This window comes from Anoplopoma fimbria, chromosome 24, assembly GCF_027596085.1.
Source record: "Anoplopoma fimbria isolate UVic2021 breed Golden Eagle Sablefish chromosome 24, Afim_UVic_2022, whole genome shotgun sequence".
In the NCBI taxonomy this organism is placed as follows: domain Eukaryota; kingdom Metazoa; phylum Chordata; class Actinopteri; order Perciformes; family Anoplopomatidae; genus Anoplopoma; species Anoplopoma fimbria.
Window position 1 is genome coordinate 5,124,785 of NC_072472.1, and position 24,791 is coordinate 5,149,575.

General features: G+C 40.1%; 1 protein-coding gene across 1 annotated transcript in view; it reads right to left on the reverse strand.

The window, feature by feature from the left end:
• LOC129113582 (polypeptide N-acetylgalactosaminyltransferase 10-like) overlaps window positions 1-24,791 on the reverse strand; it is an 81,555-nt gene that overhangs the window by 28,335 nt on the left and 28,429 nt on the right. The window contains exons 3-4 of the mRNA XM_054625969.1: window positions 24,255-24,393; window positions 17,711-17,877 (exon numbers count right to left, since the gene is read on the reverse strand). Coding sequence (XP_054481944.1) covers window positions 17,711-17,877; window positions 24,255-24,393 — 306 coding nt within the window. The remainder of the gene's footprint in view (window positions 1-17,710; window positions 17,878-24,254; window positions 24,394-24,791) is intronic.

The following is a 24,791-nucleotide window of genomic DNA, read 5'->3' on the forward strand; positions in this document are numbered from 1 at the left end:
TCCAGGACATGATGAGGGCTTAGACAACGTCGATGCCTGGGTCACCTCCGTGGACCCCATTTACCCAACTCTTTGAATATTCGCTGCCCTCCATCTGTTTTCTGCTTCAGCAACGTGTTGCATCTTATTCTGAGCCTTTAATTAGAATTCAGTCACAAACACCCAAACTAAGTTAAGAGGAAGACACATCACAGTGTGCCCAGCTGTCCTCCACAAGTATTCGTTTAGGGAAATACCATATTGATGACAATTTACCATTATAAGTTCATTTTGGTTCAGAAAACAGGATTATAAGTAATCAAATACCTGCTATATTTTCTGTAACACATACAGTTTCGTCGTCCCCTACTGGAGATTTGTCTTTATTTATTTATTTTGGGTGAGGCAGAGGGGGATTTTCAATTCAATTAACCTCAAATTATGGTGGATCCAATATGGCATCCGAATCTTGTCTTTCCAAGGTGCTGGATTACTTCCCAGAAGTCTTGGCTCAACACCAAAGAGCCAAGCTGCTAATTTATTCCTCCAAAATATTTCGTCTGCTACTGTGAACTCCATCAAACATCCTTCCTTTTTTACCGAGTGCCAGGCTCGGAATATTTGAAGCTGCTTTTTTGCAAACGTAGTAAAAAAAATAAAAAACACATGAAAAAAAAGAAAAGGATTCTGAGGGAGAGTCTGTGATGATATAAGCCGGTCTGGGGGGTGGGGGGATTTTGAAGCTACACTCCGCTCCTTCTCTTCTCCCGTCACACAAAAATACATGCAGCTTATATATCCACTGAAGCAGTGATAAGAGATGTATTACAGATGGGCAGTTTGCCTCCACAACGTAAAAATGATGATAGCAGCGTTTTGAAGAGAGGACGGACGATTTCATGTCTATGCCTTCAAGCACAACACATTTACAGCACACGCACACAGGCTACTGCTTCACAGTAGAACCACCACTCTGACATCTCTATCAGGCCCCGCTGTATTTCTGCTGCATATTTAAAAATGAAGGTCCCACTTATTTATTATTTAGGAAATATGAATTCTCAGTTTTGACATACATTCTGTGCTTAATGTCAACTAGTCAAATCCAACAGAACAATTAAAGCCGCAAGCTTAAACAAGATAGTAACACTATAGTGTTTATTGGCATGTAAATGTCCTCAAACCTGGACCCTTATCCTACATTGGACGTCTGAAGCACATTTGACAAAGTACAACAACTTCCTGTTTTCATGGCGTAAGGCGTTTTTTTTGTCGCCCAACTACGCCAACAATGTTTTATGAAAACGCAAACGCTTAATCATTTTTTTGTACTGACCAAATTTGAAGTCAATCTGGCTAATTCTACAGGAGGGGTTTGTTAAAGTACAGCGCCTATAAAAAGGCAGAGAAATTTAACTGAAATTGCACAATTCAAAATGGATGAATGGATGTTTATGGTATACTTGTTATTCGTAGTTTACTCCAAGTTGCAACTTCAGATAAAAGACAGGAGCTGGAGTTGAGAGGCGACATGTACGACAGGATTGTTTCACAAGTAGCCAGCTAACAAGCTAATTTTAAACCAATAAAAAGCCTAATCATCGTCAGACGTTGTGAGATTACCATTCGGCCAATGAGTTCTGTCTCTTTTATTCTACACGGGACTGTTTACCTGCATTCAACCAAAGCTTTTTTGAAGAATCTAATTATTTTCGGGCTACAAACAGACCCCAGGATGCTTACGATGCCAAAATCTTTCTCTACATGTGAAAGCAGAATTTTTTATAGTGATTATTCCCTATATAAAAGAAGCCATTTTGCTTTAGAACGCTTCTCTAAAGTTAGAAAGTCGTAACGTTTTATGAAGACTCTGATTCTTGGATTTAAACAAAGGAATATTCTGCCTCTGGGACAAGTGGCCTAGTGGCATGAGGACATCAGACTATTTATAGTTATGCATAACAGAAAGATGGTGCAAGAATTAAACTCAAGCTCAATGCCAGGTGTTAAATGTTAAGAAAAATTAGCTATTTGCCTGCAGATACTAAAGTGTAACGTTCACAAAATGAAGCCAAGTGATACAACAGAGGAAAACATACTTCATGAAGACAGAACAGTAACAGAAACAGAGACACAGTCACTGTTAGTCAGTGTTAACACGGCAGCACTGATGTTGTGTTCACTCTAAATCCCCAAACCCCATCCTGTCGAGCTGCTCTCGTACCGCTGTAAAAATATCCCTGTGGGGATTGTTAGTACTTGAGAGTCATTGTCAGAGTCTGAACAGCAGCATGCCAGCTCAGACCTGCGAGTTCGAGTTTTTCTCACACATTGCTGGCGTCAAGCTTCTGTTATGAGAGGAAGAGTAAAAAAAAACTTTTCAGGCCTATTATCCCATTTTTAAGGTTTCAAACTTCAAGTGGCCCCATAATAACAAGAGCTATCAAGTTCTTATCATTAGATCATATAGAAAATAACCAACCCCGTCTGAATAAAAAGTGACCCAACATGTGGTTCTGCCACTTTAAATGTCTTTAAATGTCCATGAAGGTGTGAATTGTGAATCTTTTGTCTGTCAGAACATTTCAAAGCAAAGTGCCTCCTACAGAAACTATAAATGTTTCATACATATACAGTACCAGTCAAAAGTTTGGACACACCTTCTCATTCAATGGTTTTTCTTTATTTTATTTTCATTTTTTCTACATTGTAGATTAATATTGAAGACATCCAAACTATGAAGGAACACATATGGAATTATGTGGTAAACAAACAAATGCTCAACAAACCAGAATATGTTTTATATTTTAGATTCTTCAAAGTAGTTGAATGAGAAGGTGTGTCCAAACTTTTGACTGGTACTGTATATACACACATATATATATATATATATATATATATATATATATATATATATACAGTACCAGTCAAAAGTTTGGACATATAACTACTTATAAGAATATATATAAAACATATATGGTTTATATATATATATATATATATATCCATATATATATATATAGATATCTTCAATATATATCTATACATATGTAGAAAAATATATATATATATATATATATGTATATATATATATATGCCTGGCTCTAACATGCATCAAACTATCTACTTTTTCTTCTGCTCATTGCAAAAAAGCAACATCAATAAACACGGCATCATTTCTGTGATGTGTTTGTATCTACAAGTATTTTGTAATTTAGATTTTGTTTAAGGACTTACACTTCCTGTGGAGAATTAACATGAGCAATTACATTTAACTGCTCCTCTCCAAGTGCTTTGGGATGAACAGGTATCGTAGTTTAACTTTGTACGTTTTTAGACTCTTCTCTTAGTGCACACGTACTGTGGAGGGATTCTACCTTGGGACCTAAGCCCCTCCAGTATCTTTATAGCTATGGAAAGATATGTGTTATCAAGAGAAACCACATATTGGGTGTTAGAAAGCTAACTTGAGATTTTCCAAACCATCTGGAACCAGAATCACTCAAAGGTCCAATGCATTTCATTATTAAAGTGTTATTATAAAAGATGCATGAGCCAGACAAAATGAGAAAACAAACATAAAAAGGTGAACAAGGTTGAAGAGAACGAGAAGAGTACAAGCACAGAGGAGAAGAAGAGGAAAGGAAAAACGTAACACGGAGAGGAAAGATAAGAAAGACTCGGTTTGCATTAGAGCCCATCTTCATAGGCATCATTAATCGTGGCACTTTGTAGCCTGATTAATAAAACATCGGCCTTCTTCTACTTAAAATCACTACATTCAGCCAACGTACAGCAATGCTCCAATGTTTCCTGAGCCACCATTCGTCCATCCTTTATAGCTGCTTTTTGCAACCAGCTGAACAGACAAAAATGTCGTTCTCCAGGGAAGACTATTAAAGAGAATATTTAGTCTTTAGCTCAAACACCCTGTCTCTTATTGGCCACTGCTCTCATCATTGCTCGTTTCCACCCCTTTTCTTTTGCCTTTTGCCTAATGGTTAACTTGCGTTTATGATTGTTTTGGTACTAAGATCGGCATCATTACGCTGGCAGGATGCCAGTTACGTCCACTATTACAGATGCTGATGACGCTCCTTGGGGAGAAGCACCTATTCTCATTTTAAACTTCAATTAAAACAGTAGCAATAATAATAATAATGCTCGCTTTATGGAAACAAAACAAGAGCATGTTCCACGCTGTGAAGTTGGTCCTACGTGGGAGACAATGACTTCAGAGTGCTGCGTGAATCGAGGCTCACAGGGAAGTGGAGGTGGAGCATCAGATAACATCCCACTCAGTTTTTCATATCACATCGAAATGATTTCCTGACAATCAAATATCGTTAAAGATAACTCCCCCAATGTGCCTTTCTCCCTCAATCCCTCCCTTTCCGCTAACATGCCTGGACACTTACAGGTGCTAATGAAGTCAGCCTCCCCCTGAGAGAAGCTCTCATCTTCAAACTACACTCCAATTAAAAAGGAAAGGGGGGAAAAACACTAAACAAAAAAACACTTGCTACAACATGATAACGTTCTTCCTGCAGCCTCTCGTCTGAAATGCCACCACTTGTCCCCCTGGCCCTGAACACACAGCTTTACTGACAAGGAAACAAACATTTTAGCAGAAAGTGGCTGGAGAGCGAGGCAGAGAAGAGTAAACGGATAAAAGATGCTCCAAATGCAGACTAATAGTGTTGAAATGTGTCTTGTTGCTGCCTTTGAACACGCTCTGTGAGATGATAAGCAGAAACCCTGACCCTTGTGAATGAGCGGGACCACCCTCTCCACCAGTTAATACTGTGTGTGTCCAAAACTACATTTTCAGCACATAATCTGAACAAATAACCTCGGAAAATGGCATAGCTGTGCTTGCAAAAACGGAAAGTTTGTGACAAAACATTCCGAAGGACACAATTTTAAAAGGGCTCAATGAAGGGATTGGAAAACACGACAGCTCGTCTAACGATTATTTTCGGGTTCAATTTAATTCATATTTTTTCCCCTTCAGAAATAAAACTATATTCCGTTACAATGATGTAAAAATTGACTTTGATTTGAGCAGGTGGACTAGGGATTATTTTGCAATATTGCTTTGTGAATGAACTCTAAAGGTTAAACGATTAATTAAATTGTCATTTCAGCACAAAAATGATCACAAGAAAGAAATGTTAAAAACAAAACAAAACAAATGGAACAAACAAGGGACAAGTTGCTTGGTCACTTTTGAAAATGTGCCATTGTACTGTATGTGAGAGGAGGATCATAGTAGGATGCAACAGCCAATTTTAGAACAAAAGATCACAGTGGGGCCATTGTTCTATGTCGATCAACAGCTTAATGCCTTAGCATTGGGCTAACATCGCAGCAGAGCAAGTTTAACCGGTCATGGCCATGATGCACACTCAAGGAAATGTGGGGACTTTCAGCCACAATATAATACGATTTTCAGTGATGGAATTTTTCACCAACAGTTCAAGGAAATCTCTTGAAATAGGTTCTTCAACTTTACAGAAAACAGTAATTTGTAAGGGCAACCCCATCTTGCAAAAGCAAGCATGAATGAAAAAGCATGAATGAAAAAGCATGAATGTAAAATCCAAACAAAAGCCATCGCAGTTTTCAAGTTAACCTCCCTTCACCCTTTCAAACAAATCAAAGGGTGATGTTTATAAAATGAGGTTTCAACTGGAAATATTGCACATTAATGAAATGAAGATTTCACTCCATGGTGCATTTAGTAGCCCGACCGTTTTGGGATGAACTTGAATGCATCCCTCATAGACAGCCACATCCAGACATCAACTTTGGATGTATAAAACAAAAGCAAAAATGTAGCAGTAATCAAACAACCAATAAGAAAATATCAAGCAAATCATTAAACGTAACCTTTTTTTACAATTTTCAAAATAGTTTCTGTTCCTGCTGTGATTCTTGTTCACGGTATCCTCCTCTAAACTTTTTGGGGAGATGATGATGAATGCCCTTCCAAGTCTGCGTGGTCAGCTTTAACACTGAAGCACTGCAGGTCCCTCGTTGAGTCACTGCCACAAAGCGTGTCAGCTGTTCTGAAGCGGTCCATTGCGGTACACACTTCCCATACTTCGCTCCACTCTTTTTTCCGCAGCAACACGTGGCGGCGCGTGTACCCGTGGGACTACACGTTCAGACATGTACATGACAGATGGCGAGCGGAGACTTCCGTGGAGAAAGTAGCCCATTAGCTGAGCTAACCTTGAAAGTATCGGGGAGGTTGGGAAGCCGGAGTGAGCCAACACTCCCCTGCAGGGAGGAGCGAGGGCTGAACATCCTCCCCGCACTGGCCGCGGAAATTCAATTACAGCCTAATGAAGAGTGAGCTGACCTCCCCTCACCATCAGCACTCTGCCTCCTCCTCCCTCCCTCTCAGCCTCCCTCCCTCCCATCTCTCATGCAGTTGAAGCTCATCATTGACTGTAGCTGGGAAGGTTAGCAGGTACAACTGGTTTCAGCCAGACGTGTGGTGTCTCTGTCCACAGGTCATCCATGTTTCTGTGTTGCTTTTCAATGAGCCCTGCAACCTGTTTAGTCTGTTTCATAAAGGTCCATGTCACTGAGTAGGATGTGAGTCAGGCAGGGCGGCTGACATTTACTTTGAAACCCAAGGCAGCATGTTTCCTTCAAACACTTGCCACAAATATTCAGTTTTTCATAACCAGAAGCTGTAAAAACAGACATCTTTGTAGGATTTTTAACTTTCCAACGGTCCTTGAAAAAATCATGGGTGACACACGCTTCTGTCAGACACGGCTTTTCATTACCAACACATCATTCTACACGTTTCATTAAAACTTTAGCAAGAAATAAACGAGATACTGTAAAAAAACATTAAATTCTGCGCTTCTCATCGCAACTGGGAAGCCATGATTGACTCGCCTGAGGCCAACAGTCATACGACAAAAAACTTCGACTGAACTGCAGAATGCTGAACACAGAGCAGAGAAAACGTGGGTTGTAAGTGGAGGTTGTAAATATGCAAATGGTTGAAATTATACAGCATATTGAGCCTCATAGTTTTTCTCCAACATTGGTTACACTTGTGGGCACTTGGAAAAATGTTGGACATAAAGATTCCATTGTTTTTTAACTTTTTTTGCGTTCTTTTTTTCTTCAGTTTCAAAAAACTGAAGAAAAACTAACTTTGTACTGCACAAAATACATGTTAGAGTTCTCTCTACTTTCAGCCATGTCTGGGATGATTCCATAGAGGTGCATGACTTAAAAATAGCAGCGAAAAATGAGGCCAAAGAGAGTAAAATATGACAGGAACAAAAAACTCCCAAAAAACTTAACCACAATATAATATATGCATATTCTTTTTCCTGTCTTGATATTGATATATCATGACATGGAAGGTGTATGAGAAATCAGTTAAACACAATTGAAAACTGTTGTTTTGCTTTACATACAGTATTACTAATAGCAAAGGCGTAGTGACACCAGGAAATGGGGCAGCAAAAAAACAAAACACTTGTCCTCACAAGATAGGCAATCCTAGGAGATTTGGTGATGTAGGGCCTTCTTGCAGGGCTAGTTGGTGAGCTGCTCCACCTTACGAGCTAACGGCAAACTGTCAGTGATCTCTAGCTAGACAATAAATTCACACAGTTTACGCAAAAGATGCCTTTTTCAACATAAAATCCTGTGTCAAAACAGTGTCCAAAAGTCATGCTTCTTCTGTGGAGCGGCTTTACTTCAACAGTGGAGGATTGAGTCAAAGTTCACGGTGATGCACCCACCGCTAATAAGCTACAACAGCTTCCTCTGTTTTGGAAAAGGTCAGTACTGTCAACATAGCTTGCTACTGGTCAAAGGAACAATTTCAAGTGTCCAAGTTGAACTTGATGCTAACTATTTAAGCTGATTTATTTCACCCTCGGAGCAAATCCATCAACAAATTGATTTCCCTGCAATACTTTCCAGTCCGACAACTTTCAAACCCTTAAGTGGTCAGCATTTGATATTCAGAACATTGGTTTCCACTGCCCCCTCACACAGAAATACCATCAAGACTTCATGCAGTTTATCAGCACAGATGACTATAAGCACATTTACTAAAGCAGTGGATAGATTTAAGCATTTATTTAACTGGCATTATGATTTCCCTGATGATGGGGGCAAAGGAATATAAAAGAAGACTGAAACATCAAAAGGAGTTTGTTTTCATCATCATGACAGCCATTTGGCCAGATTTAAATGTTTCACCTGCCCTGCTGCCAAGAGAAAGGCAATCCGGCTCTCACACTCACTCAGACTGCAACACAAACGAGATAATCTGGTTACGGTTGTATTTGTTCGCCAGGAACTGACATGACAACAATATCCCAATAACTGCAATGATGTTTTTTTATTTTTTTAAAGTGGCCCTATTATGCTTTTCCACTTTTTCCCTCTTTTTTTAGTGTGTTATATACAGCGGGTAAAATAAGTATTGAACACGTCACCATTTTTCTCAGTAAATATATTTCTAAAGGTGCTATTGACATGACATTTTCACCAGGTTTTGGTAACAACCCAAGTAATCCATACATACAAAGAAAACCAAACAAATAAGTTCAGAAATTAGGTGATGACACAGGGAAAAAGTATTGAACATGCTTACTGAAATTTATTTAATACTTCGTAAAAAAGCCTTTGTTGGTAATGAAAGCTTCAACACGCCTCCTGTATGGAGAAACTAGTCGCATGCATTGCTCGGGTGTGATTTTGGCCCATTTCTTCCACACAAACAGTCTTCAAATCTTGCGTTCCGTGGGCCTCTTCTATGAACTCTGATCTTTAGTTCTTTCCATAGATTTTCTATTGGATTCAACTCAGGTGATTGGCTGGGCCATTCTAGCAGCTTTATTTTCTTTCTCTGAAACCAATTGAGAGTTTCCTTGGCTGTGTGTTTGGGATCATTGTCTTGCTGAAATGTCCACCCTCATTTCATCTTCATCATCCTGCTAGATGGCAGCAGATTTTTATCCTTCCTTCAATTATATGAAGTTTGCCAGTGCCGTATGCTGAAAAACAGCCCCACACCATGATGGCTTTCCATGCCTTTTTGCACCTCCCTTTCTTCATGTGTTCAATACTTTTTCCCTGTGTCATTCCATTTGATTACACATCACCTAATTTCTGAACTTATTTGTTTGGTTTTCTTTGTATGTATGGATTACTTGGTCTGTTACCGACATCTGGTGAAAATGTCATGTCAATAGCACCTTTAGAAATATATTTACTGAGAAAAATGGTGACGTGTTCAATACTTATTTTACCCGCTGTATATTTGTGTATATGTAAAAGATCCATAGAGTGTAAAACCTGAAGTCCACGCCTAAAAGGAGTTACCCTCCCCCTCAGAAGCTCCTGAGCTGCCTGAAACGGCTCCATTGAATTCTCTCCTTCACTTCTGTAACTTTATGAGGTCATAATGTTACAGAACTGACGTAAAACTCCTTCCGGCTAGTTTGGCCCTCAAACAACGAGAGAGACAGAGCTGGAGCTCTGGGGGAAGAGTTTTTTGAAATGTGAAACATTGACCAATCACAACACAGCGGGCTAGCTGACCAATCAGAGCAGACTTTGCTTTCTGGAGGGAGGAGCAAGCGCTACAACGGAGCATTTCAGAGAGAAGGTGAGAAGAGGTGCTGCAGGACAGCCAGGATGAGAAAAACAAGGAGGATTATGAGCATTAACGCATGTAAACATGTTGTAACTGTCACTTAAGATAAAAATATGCACCCAGAAAATAGCATAATAGGGCCCAATTCATCCCAAACACACACAGAAAGCCAGTAATATAATGTGTGGTGATAAATGACCTCGCTCTAATTAGCTATCTTATTCATTCCATTGTGGAATAGATATCTGAACTGTGGACCTTATTTACTGAGTCATACATTACCTAATTCCCCTTTAAAGCATCCACCTCACCTCCTCTGCTTTTAGCTTCCTCCCACCCCCTCTCTGAATGGTCTTTAATGTGTCTTGATTGCTCCATTTCTCCCTCTGTCACTACACGTATCACTCGTGCCCATTTATCACCTAGCCTCCGCATTGAACGGCACTTTCATTTTTCGGAATAACCTCCATTAAAAACATGTCATGTTGTCTCAAATTGCGGGCTACAAATTGGCAACCAAGTACACAGAACTAATTACTTGTTGAAAACCCAAACAAACATGTGTAATTCAATCACTAAACACAACCGTTTGGGGAAAATAATCTGTATCTCATTTAATACTTAATTTCTCCTGTATTAATATTTCTGTCATGTTAAACATTCACAGTTACTACAGCTGTCTATTTGATCCCATCCAGCACTGGACAGTGACTGAATAATTGGACGATCAATCAGGGGTCAGTGACAGGTTTCTATGGCAGGAGGTGCTCCTGCAGTGTGGCTTAGTGGTCCTGCTGAGAGCGATTGTCTCTGTCACCGACCACAGTTAACCATGATGGATCCATCTGGGCTCCCACCGTCCCCGCTTTAATGAAACTCCGCTATGAAGACATCCAGGCCCAATTACATGCCAGAGATGAGATATGAAAGGAAAATATCAAGCTGTTCTTTTGGCTGACAAATTTTTTTTTTAACCAAGTGGTTTCTTGGTATTTTGATTTCCATTATACCTGTACGTTGTTGTATGACACACACGGCAGTGCAAGCAGAAGTGCAAATAAATCCTCACTGCATGACTCAAACTGACAAAAGTGGACACAAACACACCAAACGCGGTTCTAAAAGATGCTGTCTTATCAAAACTCACAGCTGAGATTGTTGAACGAACAGCTGGCAGCTTTTCAAAATTGACAGATTGGCAAGTTTGAGAAATACGACTATAAAACAAGAAACTAAAGCCGAGATTGCACCTGGGAAGTGTTCTGCCGCTGGGAGGCGGGTTCATGTGTTTCAAGCAAGACAAAATTCTTTGTAACAAAGGTCAACATGTCCAAAGAGGTGACTGATTGGCTGCAGGTGCTCTCCGACCACAGTTCTATGCTAAAAGTTAAAGTATCCCTGACTTTTATTTTGGCGGCACATCGCCGAAGAATCGAAAAGCTTGGAGCCGCCGCCACAGGCCGCATTCCTCCTCTGCTCATGGTGTGTTTCCGTGTAAATATACTGACATTGGTGGTGACCAACCGAGCCAGTTTCATTCACGACGGTATGTTTGGTTTTCTAAGACTGTCCATTCCAAAAAAACTTCCACCTCGTCTTGGAAGCGCCAATGCTTACTTTAAAGTCCACCTGAAATCCCTTTTGTTCAACCATCTTTGAAGTCAATAATAACGTGCTTTAAATGAATTGTTAATATATTGTGTTCATATAAAAGGAAATAAACATTTGTCTAGAAATATCAGACATGCTCCTGTTAGTCGGCTGGAGGGGCATTTGTGTGTTTGGTTGACAGCAGCAGGCAGACTACACTGTAGGGAACGAGAGACAAAGTTAGGACACTTGCTCTGTGGCCTTGATGTCACAGGCAGACAGCATGTTGTTAGTGGTATTGAAGGGTAAGGACCACACCGGTATCTAACAGAACCCAACTGCCTTCTGTGGCAGGAAACAAGGCTGTTAAGAGCAGTGAGCATGAACCGAAACAGTTAAGTTGTGGGCTGTAAAACTAAACATAAAAACTTTTCCAAAGATCTGAGGGGAACTGCATCTCAGTGGGTTCCTAAACAAAATGTTTCATTTAAAATGTATTCATTGCATCCATTGTCAATACATAGCTTTAGGGAAGTAAAGAAGCTATTTCATGGCGCATTTAATCATTTAGTATACTTACAATATGGTAGTTTATTTTTAATCTATACAAACATGTTTCAATGATTCAGCTCCCAGCATCCTCTTCTCTGAGTGTGATATAGATTTAGTTCTGGATAAAAAGCTTATCATAAACTTTCCCCTCGTGCTTGAAAAATGATCTTTTTGTGATCTCCACACGTTACCATCAACCAGGCGTGAGCGCTACTCCCCTTAGCGATCAACCTGATGCTCGCCATGACACCTCAGCTGATGGTTCCTTTCATCCAGAGAAGAAAAGACACATTTTGGACCCCAAGCAACATATCTGTGCACTAAAAATCATAGAGACAGCAGGAATTTTGTTTTTCTTTTCCCCAGACCGAGCCCCTTACTCAGAACCCAGCAGGTGCTGTGGCTGCGTGGTATTATTTCCCATTAGGTGACTGTGGGAAGAAAGATTGAACCCTCTGCCTTTTCTATGATGGATTTCTGTCTTTATGATTGTTGAATGTCAGTGGGGATAGAAAAATAAAGAAAACAACACTTGCTCTTTGATTGAGGGACTGACACAGAAACCTGACATTTACTGTTGTCAACAATCTTCCACTAAAGTTTCCAGAGTCGATAGCAGCAGAGATTAGCACCGAAGCTGACAGATCAACCAGGGTCCTATTTAGAAGCTTTTTTTAAATCTTATTCTTGGAAGAGATGGATATCACACTCACATATAACATGTATGGCAGCCCAAGTGGGAAAAAAATAGGGAAACACCTAATTATCTTGTTTTATCAGCATGGCAAATATTATCAAACAACTTTATCTGGTCAAATATCATTTGGCATCAATGTATCGGCTGACCAGTAACAGAAAGTAACAAAGCAAAAATGTCAAACTTATGTTTTAGGAAGTTTAGAAACTGTGTTCCAGGGAGGAAGTTAACAAGCTGCCATTGCTACATAGGATATACAATGAACTGACAGGAAAATGCTTAAGGCTGGTGTCATCCTGAGGTGAGCTGCTCATCTTTTGACAAATTGATGTGGCGTCTTATTTCTGGCAATCTTTTGGGCATTAGAGCAACACAGTTTTACAGTTTAGTTTTGGTTTGTGAGCCACACGGAATTTAAGGGTTTTGGGGGAATAAAGTGGGATTCTGTGTTTGTCTTGTCTCAAAAACATAGTTTGCCCAGCTGTAAGCCATGCCACAATTCAGAAACTACAATCAAGGTGTCTAATTAAAGAAATCTTAGCTTTTCTGAAGTATGTTATCAGATCTTTGAGAAGCTGATTTCAAGAAAAGTGAGAGATGAAAGAGAACACGATAAAGGTAAATGAAACGAGACATCAAACTATGCATTGAATAGATGTCAAAATGGCACTAGTCAGACGTGAAAAAAGAGGAATAGATAAATCAAAACAGGAAATATCAAGGAAAACAGACCGTAGGTAAAGGGAAGATAAATGAGAAGACACGTAAAATATAAAGAAGCACAAAAAAATGACAAAAAAGATCAAAAACACAATTAAAACTCTGCAGAGAAACTGCAAAAAAACAAAAAAAAATCTCAGTGCACCACAACACACACACACACACACACACACACACACACACACACACACACACACACACACACACACACACACACACACACACACACACACACACACACACACACACACACACACACACACACACACACCAAGGTAAGAAGAGAGTGGCAAAACAAAAAGAGACATCAAGAGATGAAACAGCGTGAACATCAAAAAATAGACAGAGGCACCAAAGATAAAGAGACATATAGAAAAGTTAAAAGGGAGACAAGAGGAAACAAAGAAGAGATTAGAGACATAAAGAGCAGCGAGAGGAGAGGAGGAAAGAAAAAAAGAGACATTAAGGAAGATGAGGCGAGGAGATAGAAACAGCAGGTTTCAGTGTTTGCATGTTCTCTGTGAGTCAGAATGAAATGCCACGCCGATACAGGAGGTGAGCGTGGGCGAGAGAGAGCGAGCGAGGTAGAGCGAGGAAGAGGATGAAGATGAAGACGGAGAGATCATTTTACATTAACAAGGTGATACTTACTGAAGAACAGATGGGTATGGATGTAAATATTGCTAGATGATGTTTTAGCTCTTATTCGCCCACACACCTGGAAATGACATCGTCACTCACAGGTGAGATTTTGCCACAGAACAGCTTGTGCTGGGAAGTGTGGTTATTGTGAACCACAGTGAAGGTATTTTTTTAATTTTTTTTATTATTTATTCAATTATTATCATTTTATCTAAAACTTGTGAAGCACCAGGCAGAAAACAGGAATTGCATCAGTGACCACTGTTAATGCAAATAAGAACGCGTTTAACAGGAGGTCATTTCTTTATTTCCATTTCTTACATTCATTAGTTCTTTAAAAACTTCTAAGCTTAAAGAAGAGACCCTTTTTTTCATTTTAAGGTTTGGAACAAGCAGCAACAAGCGCCGTGAGCGAGCTGTCAGGTTTCTTCGAAGGTAAAGTACTAGAGTCTGTGGAGTGAAAAGATTTCGAGAACCCCGGCACAGCGAGGAGTAAACAAATATAGAGACTCCCATTGAAACCCATCTGACCCCCGCCTTGAATCTGATGATCCTCGACGCACCATCAGAGCTCCTCTCAGCTCAAACTCTGCTCCTCTGTTCTCCGTGCGTCTCAGACTCTCTGTTTACCTAAAAGCACAGCGCCGCTCTACCACCGGTTCACATTTATGATCAAACCGCGAGAAGGTGAAACGGCTGTGAAATGAAAAGAAAGTCCACAATCCGCCGGAGACTTTCCAGAACCCAGAGAGAGAGAGAAAGTTTCCTGCTTCATTAAAAACCACAAAGTTCACTTGAAGAAAGCATGCCAGGCATAGAGGCAAATATAAAATCATCAGTTACTCTTTGAGTCAAATAGGAATAGATTTATTAATTATGATTTCAAAAAAGGGGAGAAGAGGCTGTTCCTGCAACACTGCTCTGCAGCGAGGCTATAATTACACGACATAGAAACCGGGAGCTAATTAGCACCTCAGAAAATAAAACTGCACTCAGAAAAAAAGAAAAAAAAAAGAAAAAGAAAAGCATCTCATCAATTGTTTATGTTCCTCGTGTCGGGGATTGAGGTACCAAAACAAAACAGCATCAATTTATGCAACAGGGCATCGGGTTTTACCGCGGGCTAACACGCTGCCGCGGAGCACAGAGAGTGTTGTTGTCGACGTCAGAAAGAGAGAAGACATCAAGAAAAGTGACTGAGGGGGTTTGATGGCGGCCGTTTGGGGTTTTCCTGGTATTTTTTGGTGCCCAGATGAGACGAGAGGTGCAAACAGGTGGGAGGTTATTTATGGTGGTATTTTGGTGGAATGTCTTAAAGATTGCTTTATTTATTTTATGTTATTTTATTGGTTTATTTGGTAGGGACAGTGCACATTAATAAAACATTTCTGTAAATGCGGCAGAGTTAGCCAAGAGGCTATTTTTCATCTGTAGTCCCGAGACAGATGTTACATAGTCACCCTAAAAAACAATATAAGATACAAATTACAAAATGATGTTAAATAGAACATAGACTCAAAACAAGATTATCTTGCATTGTTAGACATTAAAAACACATATATATCAGAAGCAGAATACATACAAGCTTTGAGAATAGACTTCTCAGAAACACATCTGTTTTTGGCACAACTACACGATGCTTTGGTGACTTTGTCATGAAGAGAAAAAAATTGCAATTCTTGGATGAAAATACGCAAAAGAATAAGGCAATAACTATGTCAAATAAACACTGTCCGTCCAGTGGAAGCGCTTAAATCAATCCATCCTTTTGCATCAGCTTGTAATAAATCTGTTGCTTACAGCTGCTTGACACTGTATGTAGCTTCTCCTTCAGATCATTAAATCATCCGAAGGCCATCTGAAGGCAGCAGGACGGATATATTGATAAATCTGCAGCCTCCCATTAGACACACACGGCCGTACAGTGATCAAACGACACGGGGCTGCTACAAAATAACCAAACACATATTTACAGAAGCTGAGCGATCACAGTCTTTTAATATTTGCTTTGTTTTTTAGTTAATGTTTTATTCTTAAATGCTCCTGTGTCACATTTTAGGATATGATGAGACCTTTTGCAACATGAGATACTATAGAATTACACCAGACTACAGCAGAATTTCACCTCTAAATGTCCTATAAAAATATTCCTTCACACCCTCTTTTTTTCCCCCTCTCTCTGTCTATCTTCATATATCTTTAGTGGGATATTTAATATCTATGGAAATGGAAAAGTGAGCAGGAAATTATGCATCACACAGTGGCTATATGAACCGGGCTTAATGATGAATATCCTGCTCCCTCCTCCGCTCAGACCCGGGCGATAATATTGCACTTGTCCCCGTCGATTTATTATGCAAGGATTCAAAGCCGTACATTAACTCTGGAGTTGGAACTGATTAAACCGCCTGTGTGAAAGAACCAGCAATCCGCATCAGAGAGTGGATTATTTTTTTTTTTTCTCTGGCTGACCTCGCTAACACTGGCGGGGTCACGCTAAAGCCCTCATCATCATCAGCATGTGTTCAGAGGTCAGCGCGGTCTTTAGCTCCAAACACGGGTGATCACGTAGCCTGTGAGGAGGCTTGAGGCATTGAAAACTAATCTGCAGTCTAAGGACCAAAAAAAAAAAAAAAATGATTAAAATAAAAAAATGATAATGATTATTATTAAAGTAGAGACAATGCAGCTATTACTAAATCTTCACCACTGGCAGGGGGAAAATGTTAAAAAGGGAAATATGCATATTGTTATGTTTCTTTTTTTTTCTTCTGCTAATCCTCAAATTTGTCTGATAATATTATAGCCAGAAAATGTTGGATGAGACACTACACGCTGTCCCTTCAATTTTTAAGACTCGCTCTGTAATTGGACAGATATCATTAATGTGTCGTTTTGGCGACCAAATATGGGTTTATTACAGTGACTGCTACTGTGCAATTTCTCTACAACTCCACCACCACTATGACCTACCTAGAGTGACACACAAGAAGTGTCCCACAGTTATTCAGACCATATTTCAAACCACCTTTTTAGCATGTTCATTTTATTATGAATGTTATTGTTGATCTTTGTTTTTTATCTTTATTTATTTTCAAGTATCAGTGTTCAATAACAAACTCCCATCAAATCTGAAGTTATAGGCTAAATCAGCTGCTAACACACACACACACACACACACACACACACACACACACACACACACACACACACACACACACACACACACACACACACACACACACACACACACACACACACACACACACACACACACACACACACTAGACTAGAGCAGTGAGCTCCACAATGCTAGCTGCTCTATGGTCTTGTTAACAAATAACCGACTGGCTCGACTAGGTGCATTCCTGCAACACTGACTCAGTGTTGCAGGAATGTGTGTGTGTGTGTGTGTGCTTGTGTGTTGTGTGTGTGTGTGTGTGTGTCCCTTCCCTCCTCTGTCTGCTTATGAGCTTATGATGTACAAAAGCGAGCACGTCTTGTGATCACATCTGGGCCTCTGCAGGAGCCGGCTAATGCCTTTGCTTCTGAGCAGCTCATTATTTGTGCAACAGTCGCCATCAACACTTGAAAACAAATGACTCAGTGGTTTGTGTGTGTGTGTGTGAGAGAGAACAGTTGTGTGTGTGTGTGTGTGTGTGTGTGTGTGTGTGTGTGTGTGTGTGTGGGCACGAAAGAATGAGGGAGACAGAGAAAGAAAATAACACTCTAGCAAGGCCGTACTGACTGCAGCTGTGCTCCCTGTATCTGTGTGAGAGTGTGTGTGTGTGTGTGTGTGTGTGTGTGTGTGTGTGTGTGTGTGTGTGTGTGTGTGTGTGTGTGTGTGTGTGTGTGAGAGGTCAGGTGTTTTCTCTCTCTACCTTTGTCGCTGAAGTCGTCGACCAGGATGATCTCGGCGATGAGCTGTGGAGGAGAGCGGTTGAGCACGCTGTGAACAGTCCTCAGCAGCGACGACCAGCCCTCGTTATGGAACGGGATGATGACGCTGGTGTTGGGCAGCTTCTCTCCATACAGCTTCAGTTTACAGCTGAAAGAAAAGACATGAAACCACATGGAGAAATGAGGGAGGGACGTAGACCTAAATAATCACCATGGTTATAAATAAGGGCTGGGCAATATAGAGTAAATCGAATGTCACAGTGTATTTGACCAAATACCTCAAAATCAATATTGCAACGACATTGTTAGGTTGACGATTGGTTGCCTTTATGAAATATTTACAAAATGAGATTTTTTTATATAATAGTCAGTAATGTAGATATAATGGCTAAGGGGATAAATAAAAGTAAAAGAAAAACTAGAACAGTCGGGCAAGTTCAGAAAGTGACATCACATTACTGTAATGCAGCCTTTAAAACCATTAATAAACAAATTGTAAGCCATATTATGATATTATGATATATAGTCTCGTATCATGCATCGATATGATAAAGATATATTGCCCAACCCTATTTATGATAACTATATGGATTTGTTCATATGAAATTTGGAACACTTTCACACACTTCTTCATAATTAAATAGTGTTTTGTTTTTTTCCAACTAATTTCATACCACATGCCAGGATGTGCCTCAGCTGTACTGTGCTAATACTAACATCACATGATTAGTATTTTTAGAGGTGGTAAACATTACATGCTTAAGAATAGCTTGTCAACATGTTTAATGTCAAAGTGTTACCGTGCTAACAGGTGTTAGCATCATGTTAGCACGTGGAACTACTCCCTTGGTTTTTTTTCCTGTTCTAAATTGTTTAACTTGAATATTCATATTGTATTTTTCTCCAAGTACACATGAGGGAGTCTATTCCAGTTTGTGGATCCTCTCTACTCATGACATTTCAGTTCTGCAGTCAAAAAACAACTGCCTGATTCATAGAACCTTGTGGAAACTAAAGGGAGATTTGGATGCATATTGATGAGATGAAAGCCGCTTGAAAAAAACAATAACAGCTAATGGAGATCTTGTGGCCTTTTTCTTCGGTGCACTGCGGCGCTCTCAGCCAGCCCAACCTGAACAACGTGTTGCTCTTTTAATAAGATGTAATGAAGCAAACCACCTGCTGGCTCGCCCCTCCCATCTCTTTTTTCCTTTTCTTTTTTTCTCTATCTCTCTCTGAGAAGTCGAGAGGGGAATCTGCAGAGACATTAATTATCTCAGCGTCTCTCAGGCCTGTCTGGCTGCTTGAAACTCTCCCTCTCTCTGTCTCTCTCCCTCTCTCTCTCTCTGTCTCCCTCCCTCCCTCTCTCTCTCTTTGTCTCTCTCTGGCCATCTCTCCGTCACGTCATTCAGTCTGTGATTGAGAGTGAAATGAATGAATGGATGCTGCTGGGAGGTCTGAGCCCGCTGACGACTGATGTGACACCCGCTTGTCAGACACCCGTCACTCTGCTGTCACTTTGACCAATCACCACCACCACCACCACCACCCATCCAGTGCACCACCCACACCCCTGTCTGTCCTGCGTGAAGCGTATAGGACCTCGGAGGTCCAGAGCGGCCGTGACAAGTGATTCCTCTGGTCCTGTTGAGAGGATTTCAGCGTCGGACACAACGAGTCTTTCGCCTGTCAAATCAGACTTTCCAATTAAAAAAAACTTTTTGCTCAACAATAAGCAAATATTTGCTTCCAATGAACACAACAGTCTGCTGATGAAGGCTTATTATTACATAATTGTCCCTGTCCTTAGCTGTTATTTCTATTCATGTGAAAAAGACATGTCTAGCAGTGTTACACAACACAATCACAAAGCAAAGACTTTGATTGTTTCTATTGACGGCTAATAATCGTACAACGGCAGCTGTAGCTTTTGTCTAGTTTTCCTTTAAACATGATTTGGTATGTTAAATTGAGTTTCACTTTCAGTGTATTGAAAGCACAATCAGAACAAACCCACCGCTGCTCCATATTGATCCGTATTTCTTTGCAAACTTCTACATACAGTAGCTCAATTTGTAAAACGACCCTATGATAAGCAGCCCGGGATCATTTCAAGCTTTATGTGGATATTTCTGGGTTCTCTAACGTTAGCGCTGAGAGGAAAGAGGCGATAAATGCACCAATAACTTTCACTCACCCTCCGAAATCTCAAAGAGATAACGAGAAACGCGCTGCTGTCCAGAAGGCATGGAAATCACAACGTCTCATTTATTATTGCACACTGGCTCCACAGACGCATTTTCTGCTCCACCTCGGAGCTCACTAAATTAACATCTATGAGACATTTGCACATCTATGTGTGTTGTCATGTATTAATATATAAACAAAAAAAAGAAGTGCTGCAGCGTGTTTTGAGTGAGGATGGTGGGACGACTGCAGGGTGAAAAAAACGTGTTTGATGGCTGACGCCTCCTAAGGTCGAAGGATGCAGGAGATTTATAAATATGAAGGGAAAAGTGTGAGAGAGAACATGGGAGTTTGGTCCCGGTGAGACCTTCAGGAGAGAAAACATTTAAAACTGCTTTCTACATGAAAGTGACGGCAGGGTCAAAAGAAGGTAGAGGGAGAGCGCTGAAGGCGGATCTGTGACGAATCGGGTCAGCAGGTCTGAATCTGTTTAGCGGACGATATTTATAGTGGTGCTGGTGAGTTTATTCTCAGTATTTTCTTCTTCAGTGAGTCAGAGGAGGGCTGGAAGAAACGCAGCAGTCACAGGTCTGTATGGATCACGGTGTCTCTGCAGCCGGTCCTTTAACACTGTATTCTGCCCAAACAGGAGGTTCACTGTAGAGCTTAATCAATACCTCAACACGTCTTAAATATTACAGCAAAAAGTGGCTTAGCTGTATTTTGTCTACATCAGAATCAGAATCAGTTTATTTCCAAGTACGTTACACATACAAGGGTTTTTGCTAGATGATTGATTGGTGCATAACAGTAAACAGTTAACACAGTACAAATATATGACATAATTCAAAAAATAGAAATATGAAAATGTACAATAAAATATGGTAAATAAATAAATAAACAAATAAGAGTATGTTAAAACAAGTATATAATTAAAGTGGCAAGTGTATATTAATAAAGAAAATATGTGCAGGGGTGTATAACCTGCTTAAGTTTAATATATTATCACACTAAGGTGTTAAACTAAATGGTATGTTTCCAACAAAGGGAAAGTACATTTTCGCTCAACGTTACACACATGTCACTCTCCCTCGACTTCCAATGAGGAGGGGGGTTTACCTTCATCTAGAAACTCGAGTTAAATGATCAATAGAGAGCTGAGCCTGAGGTTCGGATGCATTACCACTGACAAAACAATGCTGTTATTAGCATTAATCTCAATGTGATGCTAAGGCTAACAGGAATTCGTCATCAGTTTTTTGGGGGGTTTACTGTCACATCCAAATAAATGGATAGACAAGTGGACATTTTATTATTCCATAAGTGACGATGTTAGTTGATCCCTAAAATCATTAGGGCACACATTCTGGAGGAACAACCTTAAATGGTCAAAGCGTGACATCATTTTTTTTTTTTTTTAAATGGTTTGATTTCTATGAAATGGGCTCTAGCTGACTGTGGTACCAGGAGGGTGTTTCCCAATGTTCACCTTCCCTCTAGTGCCGCCATTAGAAGAAAATGTCCATCTCTACACAAAAATGTCAAAAATGTAAAAGGTGGTTTGCCATGAAATGTATTTGCACAAGGAACTGGAGCACAAAGGAACTGGAGAACAATGAACTGGAGAACAATGAACTGGAGAACAATGAACATTGCGTCAGCTCTCGGCGACCATTGTGGTAAAACAAGACTTTCTGCTTCCATCATCATCACCGTTCTCCCTGAGGAACACCCCTCATTGAAAAATCTCCCTTCGCTCAGAATAAAAGCTGCTCCAGTGTAAACGCTGCCCACACTTCTATCAGTTCTTCACACCTTGGCGCACATAGGAGGACATCAATGACACTGATAATTGCTGTCAAGAACACGGTTTAAAAGTACATAGGTGTTGTGTGGTGTGTAATCAGAGCTACATGTCTCCCGTGAGTAGAGCGGGCAGGTTGTTAATTGGACCCATTGTTCCAAACGGTGCTTGTTGTAATGAGTTGGGACAGATCCAGCGTGGAAAATTAAAGGTGTAAACAATGCTAGAAGTGTGGTTTGGTGTTTGAGGCGGAATACTGTCACAACTGGAGAAGGTGACACAGTCTGTGTTTTACAGGTAAATTCATTATTCGCTTTTTATTTTTCCATATCTTTTGTTTTTAATGACTGGAAGGCAGCCCATATAAAGGCAAAGTTGTTTCTTGGGTATTAAAACACGGATAATTAAAATGAATATTTTGTTTGCTTGCAAGTCGTTTACAATGCTCAGGCTGTATGCGACGCTATGTAAGGTATTTATATAGTGCCTTTTTTAGTCTCTAGACCATTGGCTTTGCCCTAAATGTCGACATTCATCCACACTCATTCATACGCTGATGTCAGTGGCTGCCATGCAAGGTGCCAACCTGCCCATCCGGATCTAATCTAAACACCCATATCCAACCGCCACTTTTCCAATTGGTGGACGACCTGCTCCACATTCTGATTCACAGCCGTCCTTGTCTCTCTCTTATTGTTCTGGGATTTCAGCAGGTCAAAATTTAAGTAAGTAAGTTAAGTCTCACAGCAGTCAGGTCCATTTCATGTTCACGTTTACGGACTTAAAGACAATTCTAAAGGCACTTGGTACTTCAGAAAAAAAGGAGTCCTTTAGCTTAAAATCTGCAGTCTAGTCAAACTGTAACATAATACATTTCATGCATATACAGTCATGCAAACATTGCCCTCTCACAGTAGAATTCAGCTCTCTCTGAAAATCCTCAGAGAACTCAAAATTCTACTCAATTCCATTTGCCTTCCTGTCTCCTTCCCTTTAAAAAACAGATTTCCCAGGCCAATGCTGTAATCAGCATGGCCTCTTGTCCAATAGTCAACCTTATTTTTGGGGGGGAACAACAACCATCTGTCACAAAGTGCTGAGAGTCTGCAGGTTTTCAATCCAACCAAAGGCTGCACCAGGTGATTCATTCTTTTCCCCTCTCAGGTTGATGGAGTGCCAATCTGTGAAATAACCCGCTGCAGTCTTTGGCTGGAATGAAAACCTGCAGTCTGTCGGCCCTCTGCGGCCCGTTTCCTGCACCCTATTCAGATGAAACTGCTCATACAAACGCAGGAGATTTATTTCTTTGTAGGAGAACGGCGGTTTTTGCCTGAGGTTACTGGGCACTTTGCTGGAAATTCTAAAAGAAAGTGCTTTTTATGTACGGTCACCATTGAACAGTCCATAAAAGCGACTGTTGTGGCTGATTGACATTGGATGAGAAACACCGACATGGTTCAGTTGGAAGTGCACTGAAAAAGATAAATCTGTAGCCTCTTTGCGACCGCAGGAACTTTGCCCAGAGACTAGGAACCTTTTAAGGAACTCATTGCAATTCAAACTCAGAAACCAGAGTCTAAATTAAGATCTGGGGACATTTAACCATCCGAAAAAAAAGTTAGTCGGGCGGTAGAACTTCCTCTAAGTAAAGATACTTTCAGGGTGGGATTTACAGGGATAACTTGTTGCCTGTTGGTCAAACACAAACAGATTCAACTCCTGTTCCGCTTCACTGAAGGACCATTTCAGGATGAGGGGAGAGCATTTTGCTTTGTTTGATGACATTAAAAGTAGAGGTAGGCTTTGCTCTCAACACACTCAATGATTTAAGGAGACATATGCTCTCAGTTTAATTATCCTCCTATGCATTTCACGCATTACAACATGCATCAGTGAATACTATTAAATGTATTTTTTTAGATGAAACGAGCGGGAACACAAACAGCAGAAAAGTAGTCCCAGGACTAAAACTGCTAGATAGTTATTGGTAGAAATCCGCTTTTCTTGTCATTTATTTAGTCTTAATATCAAATGATCTATAATCAACTTTGGTGATAGAGTCATGGTCAAAAATTTGAAGAAACAACTTGTTGAGACGGATGCTTTTGTAGCTCTATTGAAGTGAGTTAATCAACATACACAGTTATTCATCACATGACATTTGTATGATACTGTCAGCTAAAATATACTAGTAAATCAAGATTTTTCCAAAACTAATAATTAAAGTTCTTGCAAATCTGATAATGCCTTTCTAGTTTACCTTCACATAAACAAGCAGGCCAGTACAGTAATAGTTGTGCTCTAACATATAAGTGCAATAATGACTCTAAAGCCCCATGCACTAGCAGGAACCTTGAAAAACCTTGAAAAAATTGTGAAGATATGAAGGTCTTTGAAGTGTCAAAAGCTCTGTTGTTCCATTCCTAAAGTTAACACTGACCATACCTAGATTTATATCTTGACACTTTGTCCCTCACTCCCTCTCCAATCATTTCCCTCCCTAAACACACAACACAAACACACACATCACTCACTTCGGATGGCGGATGTCCGGGACGGAGCGATTGAGGGAGATCCGGTCACTGACGTAAATGTTGAATCCGTTCTCCCTGTAGGCCTGGTCGACCCGGTCAGCGTCCGTCAGCGGGAACGCTTTCCCCTGTTCACCGTTACCTGCATTAAAAACAAACAGGTATTAATGTAAAGAGAAATACAAGACCTCACTGTATCAATTCCACCACACTGTACCTCCTCTGCAGCTAGCAAAGAAGAAAAAAAAACCCTCAAGAGTTTTTTGCTCTTGAGGGTGAACACAGATCAAAGGCTCAACAAAAATCCCATCATGTAGAGAACGGATAATCAGGCTTCCTCGTAAATTATTTTTCCAAAGGTAAGACACATTGTAAGACTCCAATATAAATGGAATATATGGTCAATTTCATCTTTGAAAAAATAAAATAAAAAAATAAAAAGCCAAAAGTAACATGTCATATTAAAGTTTACATGAATTCTCACCAGAAGAACAGTGTCCCAAAAAATATATTAAAAAAATGAAAATGCCTGGAAAAGGT